Source organism: Canis lupus, chromosome 14, assembly GCF_011100685.1.
Source record: "Canis lupus familiaris isolate Mischka breed German Shepherd chromosome 14, alternate assembly UU_Cfam_GSD_1.0, whole genome shotgun sequence".
Lineage (NCBI taxonomy): Eukaryota > Metazoa > Chordata > Mammalia > Carnivora > Canidae > Canis > Canis lupus.
Window position 1 is genome coordinate 3,199,833 of NC_049235.1, and position 13,466 is coordinate 3,213,298.

At 41.1% G+C, this 13,466-nt stretch overlaps 1 protein-coding gene across 3 annotated transcripts in view; it reads right to left on the minus strand.

The window, feature by feature from the left end:
- Positions 1 to 13,466, minus strand: part of EXOC4 (exocyst complex component 4) — a 744,112-nt gene that overhangs the window by 41,639 nt on the left and 689,007 nt on the right. For 2 of the 3 annotated variants that reach the window (XM_038556467.1, XM_038556468.1), the window contains exon 17: positions 13,253 to 13,412. In XM_038556467.1, the coding sequence (XP_038412395.1) occupies positions 13,253 to 13,412 (160 nt within the window). Of the gene's footprint in view, positions 1 to 9,557; positions 9,675 to 13,252; positions 13,413 to 13,466 lie in introns of those variants that run through there. The other variant, XM_038556469.1, reaches the window with a different exon arrangement.

A 13,466-nucleotide genomic window follows, 5' to 3' on the forward strand; every position in this document is an offset into this window, starting at 1 on the left:
CAGGATCATGACCTAAGCCAAAGGCAGATGCTCAACTGGCTGAGCCACCCAGGTGTTTCCAGAGCCTTATTTTTAGACAAGGAAACTTCAGCTAAGAGAGCTGAAGGGACTTGCCCAAGTTTATACCATAATCATGGACTGAATCTGTTTATTGGCCACTTTCTAGATCAGTCAAGTACTGGTTAGTTCATCCCAAAACTTCCAAGAACACAGCTTGACCCTGCCTCAAAACAGTCCTCACTGTTGTTGTCACAGTCCTCATCGTTGTCATCATCATCATTATGGTGACTGCCCTGAGGGGTGATGTTAATGACTCCACTAAATCCAGAACAGGGCTTTCAGGCAGGTTTTACTTTCACTGCCTAGAGTGGGAGGAAGAAGGATTATGGGGACTAAAGGAGAATAAGGGGCTGAGAGAGAAACAGCCTAATGTGAGACTCAAAGGACATGAGGGTAGGCCAGTATTTCTCTAAGAGCGTCCAAGAACCATCTGCATCAGGCTCGTCTGGGCACTTGTTTGTTTTTTTCATTTTTAAAAAAGATTTTATTTATTCATGAGAGACACAGAGGGAGAGACAGAGACATAGGCAGAGGGAGAAGCAGGCTCCACGCAGGGAGCCCGACCTGGGATTCCATCCCAGGACCCCAGGATCAAACCCTGAGTCAAAGGCAGACGCCCAACCACTAAGCCACCCAAGTGTCTCCTGGGCACTTGTAAAGTAAGCTTAGATTCTTGCTCCCTACCTGCCCCCCACCCACCTTCTAGATCTGAATTTTTAGGGATGGAGTCAAAGAATTCCATTTTTTTAAAAAGTCCCATATCAAATTCTTATACCATCTAGCCTTTGAGAACCACTTGGTTACTGTGCTTGGTGTTTTAAGAATACACATGTATGTGCCTGGGATCAATGATAGAGTTTACCTGTGATATGATCATGTGCTAGTTCTAATTTATGGTATGGTTCTCAGAGAGTATTCTTTTTCTTTTTCTTTTTTTTTTTTTTTTTTTTTTAAGATTTACTTATTTGAGAGAGAGAGAAAGAGATTGCAAGCACATGTGTGGGGAGAGAGGGAAAGATCTCAAGAGGACTGCCCGCTGAGCAAGGAACATGATGGGATGTGGGGCTCCATCTCACGACCCGGAGATTGTGACCTGAGCTGAAATCAAGAGTCAGATGCTTAACAACCAACTGAGCCCCCCAGGCGCCCCACAAGAGAGTGTTTTTGAATGTCAAATGTTATTGCTCCAGGACAATTGCTTGGAAGAGGTACAGAAGACCAACAATGCAGGGTACTACCGAGTACCGGATGGCTGGGCAAAACCAGCCCTACCTCACACATTCCAGGGCAGGAGGGGTCTGCAGAGCCCTCTGCAGTGACACTGCTAATGAAAGCTAATTAAAAGTGCCAGAGATCAGAGCTTGATGGAAATCAAGTGGGAAAGACAACCAGAAAAAATAAAGGAAAAAAGAAAAAACATTTGAGAGCTAGGAGGCTAATTGTAAAAGGAGATAATATTTTAATTAAAGCAAACAGAGACCCAATATTTACCAAATGAGAACCCTGATTCCATATGGCTAAGAACATACATGGGCTTTGGTGTTGGACTGACCTAAGTTTGAATCCTAACTCTTATCATTATTATGTAAACTGAGAATTTGCTTAGCCTCTTTAAGCCTTAGTTTTTTCATCTAGAAAATGAGGTCATAATAGTTACATAGAGAGTTTCAGGGAGGATTTAGTGAACCAGCAGAGGTAAAGCACTTCTTATGGTTCATGTCATGTACTGAGTTTAATTATATAATAGTAATAATAATGGGTCTTAAAACAGCACTGCAAGAAAGTAATTTAGGCCTCTGGGTAGTTTACAGTAAAGGTGGTTGTTTTCTAGAAGCTATCCTTGTTTCATTGAAAATGGTGTGAAGTCTAAAGTCTGTAAGGCTAGGCACATGTTTACTTCTTGGTAACTGTTCCTATATTTAGCTAAGGATGCTCTCTGAAACGTATGTGTAAATTCATATGTATCAAACACTTTGAAACGCAAATCATATTCACAAACATCTTAGATTGCTGTTACAGAGCAGCAGAGGGGAAAAAAAAACCCACCCAGAAACCAAAAACAAAACACAATTACGGTAACTAGTCATAAGAATTGTCTAATGGGAAAGGTGCGGGGGAAGAAGTCTGGCCTTGGTATGGTTTGTATGGGGTCATAGCTTGGCTTTTATAGCTATAGCAAATGTGCCTGTTTCCTACATTTAAGCACCAAAATTAAACAGCATATCTTCATTTACAAAACAAGAAAGGTCAGCTTCCAGCTTCCAGTTATTCAGTAAGAATTCTAATAAAGTCAGTAAATGATCATTCTTGGGCTTGAGTCAAGAACAAGCTTCATATCTTTTCAGTACATGTCTTTTTAGCACAATCATTTCCTGGCAGAAAAATGGCCTCGTTGGGTGAATTAATTTAATTTCCTAACCATGACAACTACAAAGGTAGTGCAGGGTATATAAATAGCACAACTGGATGAGAGATTTTGGGCAAGTCACTTCAGATTTCCATTCCCTGGGATCTTTATTGGAAATAATACTGCCTGTCATCTATGCTAATCTCTGAATCATTCCAATTCCAGCACATGTGCTACAAAGGGAGGACTACAACTATCTGCTAATAATCTTGAGGAACCCTAAATTATATATAGACATTATATATGTACAGGGTATGGTGACATTAATTGAGCATAATCAAAAGAACTCTCACTTAAAACCTCGTACATAAGATATGACCAATCAAACATCAATACGGGCAGGCATTATTTTTGAGAGCTTTATAAATACTCATTTTGGGGGGTAGTCTCTGGGGGATAAAGAGTCCTCATTAAACAATTAATTAGAGATCAGTTAATTGCTAGAAGGTATGGAACCTACTATAAGTGTAATAAACACAAAAAAAGTAGATCAAGTAGAAAGAAGGATAGTCAGAAATAGTGTAGCAAAGTCAAATGAAGGTTTAATTTGGGAGATGTAATATTATTTAAATCTACTTATACAAATTTTAAAGAAAATTTTTTTAGGCAACAAGCCATACAAATTTTTGTTTTATTATTACATTTTATTAATGAGTATATTTCCTTCTCCCAGGGAGCAAAAGCTATTTATTCCATCATATTTCCCAATTTACTCTGGCCCCTAGGAAAGTCAGGGCTAGCTTTGTACCACTGTTAAATTCCAGAAATATAACAGAATTTTTAGGGGGCACTACTATTAAAAGATTTTTGGTAGCAGACCGATCTCTCCTATAAAATTAATCAAAAATCCCCACGATAAAAAATCTTGAGTCAAAAATCTGGAGTTTTACAGGTAGAGGTTTGAAAAGGGATAGGTTATCCCAGAATTGGAGAAGTGGATAAGACCAAGGACAGACTAAAGATGGGAAAAAACATTAGCAGAGAAAAGACCGTGAAAAATATATGCATATGTATCTGTTCAGAAACAGAATTGCTCTCTGGCAATCAAATAGCATTTTATCTAATAGGTAAGGGCATTTCATATTTTCAGCCAGGCCACCCCCAAAGCCTCCTTCAGAGGCAGTATCCACTGCTGATTCATGTGAATGATGGGGATTTAGGGAACCACAGATACGCATCCGTCTGGATGTCTGTGGGTGTTTCCAGTAGATGGCAGCATGTCATTGCTAATTCCTGTCAGCCTATACCCTGGTCAGTCCAAAGGGGAAAACCCACACCTTTGCTGCAGAAAACCAAAGAGCTGTTCCTTGTCCAAGAGGTTTGTGGGAAGAAGTCAGCCTCAACAGCGGCCTGGGAAGGAATTCAATATTCTCGGCCATGCCAGGGATCATTCTGGGCCTTAGACACAACACAAGGTCAAGGATAAAGCACGGGGTTGAATTGATACACGTTCAGTTTCTAGGCTGGCTTTGTCATTCACTCTGTCACCTAAATAGTTTGCCTCAGAGAGGAGTTGGAGAGGTTCAAATGGGAAGATGCTTTAATTTACTGGGAAGATCAATTTATGGGGAAAGGACCATTTCTGGGCAGGCAGCACGTTCATGGCCTGTCCTTTTCTGCTTTTGTGCTGCAACACCATCCCCTTCCTGTCCTCTTCAGAGGCTCCTTTTCCTTCTCATGTCCTAACACGTTGGTGTTCCCCAGGGCATGGTCCTCCGTTTACAGTGCTCATTTCCTCGGTGGTTTCACACCATAATCTGAGGCTGATGACTTCCCACATCTGTTTATTCAATACAGCTCCTTCCACCCCCAGCTTCTAGCTCAAGTGTCTAGTTGCATGTGAGACATCGTCATAGGCAGCCGACATTTGTCACGTCCACTGGTGACCTCCATCAAACCTCTCTCTCCCTCCTCCTGGAGGCTGATTTTTTTTTAAAAATACCTTATTGGCTTTATTCAATGATTTCTGCATTGGGCAACCGCCCATCTAGCAGATAGAAAGGTACTCCTAGGACCCACTTAGCTACCTATGTCAGAAGGTACCTTGATTCCTTTTTCTTTATTCTCATGGTTCCATCACTGTCTAAATCCTACCAATTTTAGCTTCCACCCACTTCTCAACTGTGTCCTCCATCTCCCTCCAGACCGACCTCGTTCAGGCCCTACTCTCTTGCCAATACCTTCCACTTGGTTTGCGGGGCCTGCAGTTTTATCGTCCTCCTCTCCACTTCCTCCCCTAGCGGCTCAAGGAATCTACTTAGAATACAGGCCTGACCGTCTCGCTCTTCCCCTGAATCCATTTACCCTACAGGATCGAGTCTGAACACCTTAACATCCCCCCCTCCCTGCCAAGAATTTATGGAATGCCTACTACAGGCCAGGTCCAGGGCTAGAGAAGTGAACAAGAGTCCTTGTCTTAGGCAGCTCACATTCTACTTTCCACAAACAGGTAAGGAGCGAACGAACAAGTAAATGGAGAATAGGTAAGATGGTGATATGCGCTAAGAAAAGAATGCATCGGGGTAAGTAAGGAAAACAGGGCGTCCAGGGGGGGAGAGGGAGACATGTTTTCAAACTTTCGAGAGGAGGCCTGTGAGGAGGGGGCAAGTGCGGTGAGCTCACCGGAGGCTAGCTCTGCTCTCCTCTTGCCTCATCCTCTACTACTTCCTTCCTCAAGCATCTGCTCCACTCGCCCTGAACTGCCTTTTCTGTTCAAAATGGCTCTCCCTTCCCCGCTGGATAACTCTGCTTAAGATTAATATCAAGCATCACCTCCTCCAAAAACTCTGCCTTGATCTTCTACCTCCCTGATAGATTGGGGAAACTCAAAAAGTTAGATATTTCCAACAACTCTCCCTCCTCCACCTCACCCAATCAATGTAAGCAGAAAACATGGGCTACTCATTTCCTGTGATGGGAAGCTTTAAGCTTTAAAGTTCAACCTCTTTTTTCTTTTAAGATTTTATTTATTCATGAAAGACAGAGATAGAGATAGAGATAGAGAGAGAGAGAGAGAGAGAGGCACAGGCAGCACAGGGAGAAGCAGGCTCCATGCAGGGAGCCCAATGCAGGACTCGATCCCGGAACTCCAGGATCACACCCTGGGCCAAAGGCAGGCACTAAACCGCTGAGCCACCCACGGATCCCTCAAACCTTTTTTTAAAACAAAACAAAAAAAAACAGCTTTATTGAGATACAATTCACTCACTGAAAGTGTACATTTTATACATCCTTTGTGTACTCATAGGGTTCTGCAACCATGAGCACCATCTATTTTCGGACATTTTCATTACTCCAAAGGAAACCCATGTTCCCATTTTCTCCCAACCCTCCAGCTCTAAGTAGCCACCACTCTATTGTCTGTCTCTCTATAACTTCTTTCATTTAATGCAATGTTCTCAAGGTTCATCCATTTGTTATTATGTATCAGTACTTTTCTTGTGATAGCTGGAAAATACCCATTGTGTGGGTTTATCACATTTTATCTAGTGCTTGATGGGTATCTGGGTTGCTTCCACTTTTTGGCCGTCACGACAATTTGCGTACAGATTGTTTTGTAGATGCATGTTTTCATTTCTCTTGAGTAACACCTAGAAGAGGCACTGTCGGGTCATATGGCAAGTCTATGGTAAGTTTTACGTTTTGAAGATCTGATGAATGTCTTCCAAAGCTGCTATGCCTTTTTACATTCCTACCAGCAATGTATGAGGATTCGAGTTTCTCCACATCCACTCCAATACTTGCTGGGGTTGGATTGTCTGTCTTTTTGATTGGTGGGTGTAAAGTGATTACCTCATTGTGGCTTTGACTTGCATTTCCCTAATAACATCTTTTCATGTGTATATCAAGCATCTTTTCATATGTGTATGAGCCTTCTCTATATCTTCTTTGGAGAAATGGCTACACAAATCCTTTGCATATTTTTTAGTAGTTTTTCCCAATAGTTTTAGACTTACAGAAGAATCGAGAAGATAACACAAAGATTTCCCATATAACTTACACCCAGTCTCCCTATTATTAACATCTTATATTAGTATATTTATCACAACTAATGAATCAATATTGATTCTTAACTGAAGTCCACAGTTGATTGACATTTTCTTAGTTTTTACATAATGTTCTTTTTCTGTTCCAGGATCCCATCCAGGACACTGCATTACATGTAGCTGTCATGCCTTCTTAATTAATTAATTAATTAATTAATTAATTAATTATTTGTAAGAGAGCATGAGCAGGGGGAGGGGCAGAGAGAGAGGAACAAGCAGACTCCCCAATGAGCAGGGAGCCTGATATTGGGCTCAATCCTAGGACCCAAAGGTCATGACCTGAGCTGAAGGCAGATGCTTAACCAACTGAGCCATTCAGGCATCCTGTCATGCCTTCTTAGTCTTCTTTTGGCTATAAACATTTTTCTCAGATTGCCCTTGTTTTTCATGACCTTGACAGTTTCAAGCAGTATTGGCCAGATATTTCTATGAATTCTGGATACAAGTCCCTTATCAGATATATGATATGCAAATATTTTCTCTCATTCTTTCAGTTGTCTCTTTATTTTCTTGATTCAATCTCTTATTGAGCTAAGCAAATACGGTGTGTTGTACTTCTCCATATAAATCTGTGTCCTGAGGAGGCATTTCAGGCAAGGTTGATTTCTTCTTTGGTTCAGATTCCAAATGGTTGCTTCTTTACCAGTGATTTTTCTGTTGGCTTCTGTGATGATGTTCCTCTGTATGTGTATTATACACAGGGGATATAGGGCTTCGCTGGTTAAGTAAGTTTATATAGAACAACTCCAAAGGTAAACGAGCGTTGTTGGAAGGGAGTCTAGGGCTGTAGAAGGGAGATGTGGGGCATGTAGGAGCAGAGACTGACCTCCATTAAAAATAAAACCACTCAGTGTCCTAAGAGAGATCACAGCTCCTCTTCATTGTGGGAAACATATAATGAATATATATGCTAGGAGGAGCAGGGCTTTCTTAGTGACTAATATTAAAGAGAAGTTTCTAATTTGGTCTTCTATACATCAGCCCAGAAATACTCTAATTGCATTTTTGTTTGCCATAAATGCATCAGAACCTACCACAGAAGTGAGGAGGGAGAAGCCTGTTCCCAGAGCTTGTTTCTGTAGTAGGCGTAGAGAAGCTTGAGTGCAAACCAAAGCATTTCACTCCTCTTATCAGGGCCCAATTCTCTGTCCTAAGCTAATTTAACCTACTGGCACCACTTGACACAGAAGAAGACACTCTCCTCTTAACACATTTTCTTCTGGGACACAGACCTCTCTCCTGCTATCTTCCTGTCCCTTCTCAGGTTCCCTGGCTGGTCTGTCTTAAGCACTCCAACGTCTCCATGGTGGACTGCCTACCCAAGGCCCAGTTCTTGGATGGCCTTTTTTCTCTGCTTGTGTTCTCAATACGATCTCATCTCTCATTCCATCTAACGGCTTTAAATCCCATCTATATGCTGATGATTCCCAAACCCCTATTTCCAGCCCAGACATCTTTCCCAAATTCAGATTTGTATATTCAGCTCTCCATGATTTCTATTCGGTTGTCTGATGTGCATTTTAAACTCAGTATTTCCAAAGCCAAACTCTTGATAGCCCCTTCCTAGCTGTCCTGTTCCCACCTCCCAAACTTAGCCTGTCTTTCCCGTTGTCTGGCTCATCTTCTGTTCAGTAAATCAAAACTCCATCCTTTGAATTGCTCAGAACAAAAACCGTGCAGCCACTGGCTGACTTCCAATCCCTCAGCAAATCTTGTCAGCTCAACTTTTAAACTATATCCTAATCTGACCACTTCTCATCTTCTGCACTGCCACCATCTTGGTTTGATTCACCACCATCTTTCACCCAGGTTATTGCAGTAGTTTCCTGACAGCTCCTTCTGCTTTTGCCCTTGTCTGCAACCTCCCCTCCCGAAATGTCTATTTACAACACAGCAGCCAGGAGGGTTTCTTTCACAGGGTAAGTTACATTATGGTGGTCTTCTGTTCCAAACCATCTGATAGCTTCCTACCTTACTCGAAGTGAAAGCCAATGTTATTGCAACAGTCTTCAAGATCTCAGCTTCTTAGAATAAACCTGTGACGCGATCTCTGACTTTTTCCTTTGCTCATTCACTTCAGCCATACATTCTGGCCTTTCTGCTATTCTTTAAATGCCAAGCATACTTCTCCCTTTGGTTCTTTCCTCCTACATGTCTTTTCCTCATATGCTCTTCCCCGAGATAATCACATGGCTTTGCTCCCAGTTTTCCTTTAGGTCTTTCCTCAAATGTTACACATCATTAAGGGCTTCTGTGACCACTCTAAAATTGTGGGTTACCTTTATTAGACCCTGGAATACTCTCTTCCCCCTTTCCATGCCTCATTTTTCACCATAGCATATATCATCATCTGAGATACTTTACATTTTGCTTATTTATTAGTCTTAATTGCCTGAATTACAATAATGTAAATTCAGTGCCCAGCCAGACTTCTCCTGTGACACAGTGCCTGGACTCCTGGGTTCTTTCAGAGACTCAGTTCTGGAGAAGTGCATGGCAGCTCAGGATAAGATGATTTCTGATGAAAGGAACTAAAAAGGCACACTCATAAATCCCTTCCATTTTCTAGTTAATCTGCAGTCATTTTTCCAGGACAAAGTATTGTCTTGAGTCTGAAAACGCACTCTGGGGTCAAAAGGGTTAAAACCACAGCAGAGATCATTATCATAGGGGACAGGGTTTCTCTGTAATTCTGGTGATTATACAGGTTCTGCTGATCCTTTGCTTACCCGGGATTTATCCTCCTACTGGAGAGAGAGTAAAGGTGTGTAGAAAAAGGGATGGACAGCAGTGCTACAAGTAGAAGAATCAACAGAAATGGAATCACTCCAGATTCCTCTTTATTACATAAAGGGTGTTTGAATTTTCCACTGGCCAGGGAGGCTCTGGAGGTGAAAAACCACAAGAGCCTTGCAACTTTTTAAGTAAGTTTTATGACACATGGCAACTAGTGATTAATTACTGTGTTTGAAGATAACATTCCTATAGAGATTTGCTGGAAATACAGATGCTGTCCATGCTTGATTAGACACTGCTTACGGAACGCTGAGGCTCGCTGCTGCAGTCTGTTATTTCTGGCTATTTTGGTATAGCTGTTATATTTATTTTACACAGCTTCAAATTCAGTGGAATTGATGGAACCCATTTCACGAAACCCGTCCCTACCAAAAACAGGAACAGAAAAAAAATAAGGCTATAAAGTGTGTCTATGTGTGTTTGTATGTAGGGGAGTAACAGCAAATGAGGGAGAAAGAGACAATGAATGGCAGGGATATATGGTTCCTTTCGTCAAGTGCTTTCTGCTCTAGAAGGATGCTGTTCTTTAGAGGCGTGTAAGAAAACTGACCCGTGTAAGCTAATTAAAGAACTTTTCAGGGCATTAAAGACAGACTAAACTTTGTCATTATCCAAGCCTTTCACCAACAGCAAAAGAAGCCTTGGTTGGATACCTATCCACTCCTCCAGTATACACGATGAGCACCTACTCTGACCCAGGCACTAAGTAAACAGACAGAAAGAGTTTTGGTCTCTTGGGACATACAAATCTAATAAGGAGAGGTCTTCTCAGGGGCATCTGGGTGGCGCAGTTGGTTAAGTACCTGACTCTCGGTTTCTGCTAAGGTCATGATCTCAGGGTTGTGAGATCGAGCCCCATGTCAGGCTGCCCACTCAGTGGGGAGCCTGCTTGGGATTCTCTCTCCCTCTGTCCTTCTGTGTCACATGCTCTCTCTCTCAAATAAATATATAAATCTTAAAAAAAAAAAAAAAAGGAGAGGTCTTCTGAACCAAGATTGGACGGATAGCATCATCCAATGCTACATATTTATGCTGCCTATATTTCCTTTCATAATCCATTAAGAGTAAAGAGCAATAGTTGTAGTACCTCTCCAAAGGGGTCACATTTCAGCCCATACCCACTTCCTTGGACATCATTCACAAATCCAACTATAAGAGGCACGGCTCAGTTGCCATTCAATTCCTGAAGAAACACTGCTGGCACACAGCCCGCTGATGCCAACCTCAAGACCGCCCAGTCAGTATTTCATTATTCAGATGCTGTTTTTTTTAGTACATGTTCAGGCCCCATACTGTCTGCCAAAAACCGTTAATTTACTTATTTCAGCTAAATAAAAAAAATCATTTAAAAAAGGATGATTGAATTTAAGAATTATATTCCTCAGAGAATTAGTAATGCTCTTCTGTATCCCTCGGGCCTCCATGTTCTTAACTTCCCCTTGTCAATGTTATTATGAATAGACTAATTCAATAATGAGATCATTCCCCATAAGAGCAACCAAATAAATGCAGTATTCAGTCACACCTGGTTTCCTTAATCTGTGCAAAGAAGGCCTTCTACCAAATTTAGCCTAAAGTAGGGAATTTAATGAACACACCCACCCATATACCCACACAAAGGAAGAACAAGACCGGGAAGAAGGACAGAGAAGCAGAGGAACAGGGTAGCCATGGAACAAATGGAGGGCTAGATTGGAGAAGAAAAGTTAAAAAAGGAAGATCTATGGTTATCTTCTTTCAAAACAAAGACCCTAGCATATAGATCTTGATAACTGTCAAAGTAATGCAATATTTCATCATTTCCTGAAATGTCTTAAAATGGTTTCAAATTTTCTGGAACTTCTTGAGGAATCAAAAAATCGAATGGAATGATATGAGAGTACAAATGTTGGGCAGGAGAATTCTAGACTATTGAAAACGAATGACTTCCTAGCCATTAAGGGGTTTACAAAATAATTCACCAAGGTACAAACAGGAATAAAGCACTAGGATACCATAATCATCATCGATCCTCTTCAAAACTGTTTTTGCTTTCCTCAAAGTACCAAAGGTCTGATGATTTAAGTAAAGTATAAATAGTGTTGAGACCACATGAAGAGAGGATAAAACAACCTCTCAAATTGGAAAAGTGTATTATAAAGAAGCATTAAAAATTGAGATCAGCAAACCCCGGACAGGGAAAGTAAGAGTGCTGTTTGAAAGAAGAGCCTTCAAGGACATGAAGGGTGAGCATGGTTCACGATGAGTAACCACTGTCCCCACAATGAAAACAAGAAGAGAAGAAGGGTTTCAAATGGGAAAGAGAAAAGAGATGAGGAAAAGACTCCTATAAACATACATTTTACACATGTTATTTATGAGGGAAAAAATCCTAATGTTTACAAGTGTGCAAATGATTAAATAATGGCTAATTTATATCGTGGAATATTTGTTCAGGTATCAAAAGTAATACAGTGGACCCTTGAACCACGTGGCAAGGTAGGGGTAGGGGTGATTCTCATGAATCATAAATCTGTGTATAACTTTTGACTCTCCCAAAACTTAACTACTAATAGCCTACTGTTGACCAGATAGATGCCTTACCAATAACATAGACCATTGATTTCTAAAGAATTTATTTATTTATTTGAGAGAGAGAGAGAGAGAGAGAAAGAGATGATATGAGAGATGAGAAAGAGAGAGAACATGAGTAGAGGCAGAGGAAGAAGCTGGCTCCCTGCTAAGCAGGGAGCCTGATGCGGGACTCGATTCCAGGACCCCGAGACCATGACTTGACCAGACAGAAGCTTGACCAACTGAGCCATCCAGGTGCCCCATGAACAGTGTTAACCCATATTTTGTATGTTATATGTATTATATACTGTATTCTCACAACAAAGTAAGCTAGAGGAAAGAAAATGTTATTAAGAAGATAAGGAAGAGAAAATACATTAATAGTAATGTACAAAAAAAATCTGCATATAAGTGGACCTGCACAGTTCAAACCCATGTTGTTCAAGGATCAACTGTACTTTCAAGACTATTAGTGGCTTTGGGAAAAATAATGTTTTCAAAGAATATTACTGATATGGGAAAATACAATTAAACAAATATAAAATTACATTAACATAGTTTCAATTTTGTACAAAGAGAAATTATATGCATGCATAGTATGATAATTCACCTGTATCCATGGCACAGGCACAGAGCCAGGAGAAATTGTACCGACTGTCACAGTCTCTAGATGAAAGGCTTATAAGTAACATTTATTTATTTATTTTTTTGTATTTTATGTTACATATCTTAGGCAATGAGCAAATATTGCTTTTATAAGAAAGTACTGAAGTTTTGTAGTAAGAGGAACTTAGGTTAGAGAACAGGAAAACCTCTGCCCCAGGGAGGTTAAACATCCAATAGAATTGTACAGAGGGACGCCTGGGTGGCTCAGTGGCTGAGCATCTGCCTTTGGCTCAGGTTGTGATCCCGGGGTGCTGGGATCAGGTCCCACATCGGGCTCTCTGCCTAGGTCTCTACCTCTCTCTCTGTGTCTCTTGTGAGTAAATAAAATCTTTAAAAAAATTTAAAATTCAAAAAATTAAAATAAAAATAATTGTATAAAATTACCTTCTTTAAGACTCAAGAACATCTCACTGGTTCATTTTTTTTTTAAACTAACTTTATAAGTACCAAGAATCTATTTTTCCAAGTAATTTTTTTTAAAGATTTTATTTATTTATTCATAGAGACACACACAAAGAGAGGGGCAGAGGCACAGGCAGAGGGAGAAGCAGGCTCCATGCAGGGAGCCCGACATGGGACTCGATCCAGGGTCCCTAGGATCAAACCCCGGGCTGCAGGCGGCGCTAAACCGCTGTGCCACCGGGGCTGCCCTTTCCAAGTAATTTTTATAGGCAATGGGATCTTGGCTTTGGTATGAGGGACTGAGCCCAATCTTTCCTCCTACCTTGCAAAGTCCAGGTCGGCCTCCCGCGACATGGTGATGTTGGTCAGATTCTGCTGAAGGACAAAGATGTTCCTACACATCTTCTTGATGCCGGACTCACTGATGCGCCTGAAGTACTGGGCACCATTAATGAGGATGCAGGAGATCAGGTGACCCAGGCCTGAAGGGCCAGCGCAGATCAGTGGGGGGAAAAGAGGAGACGGTTAGTACCACC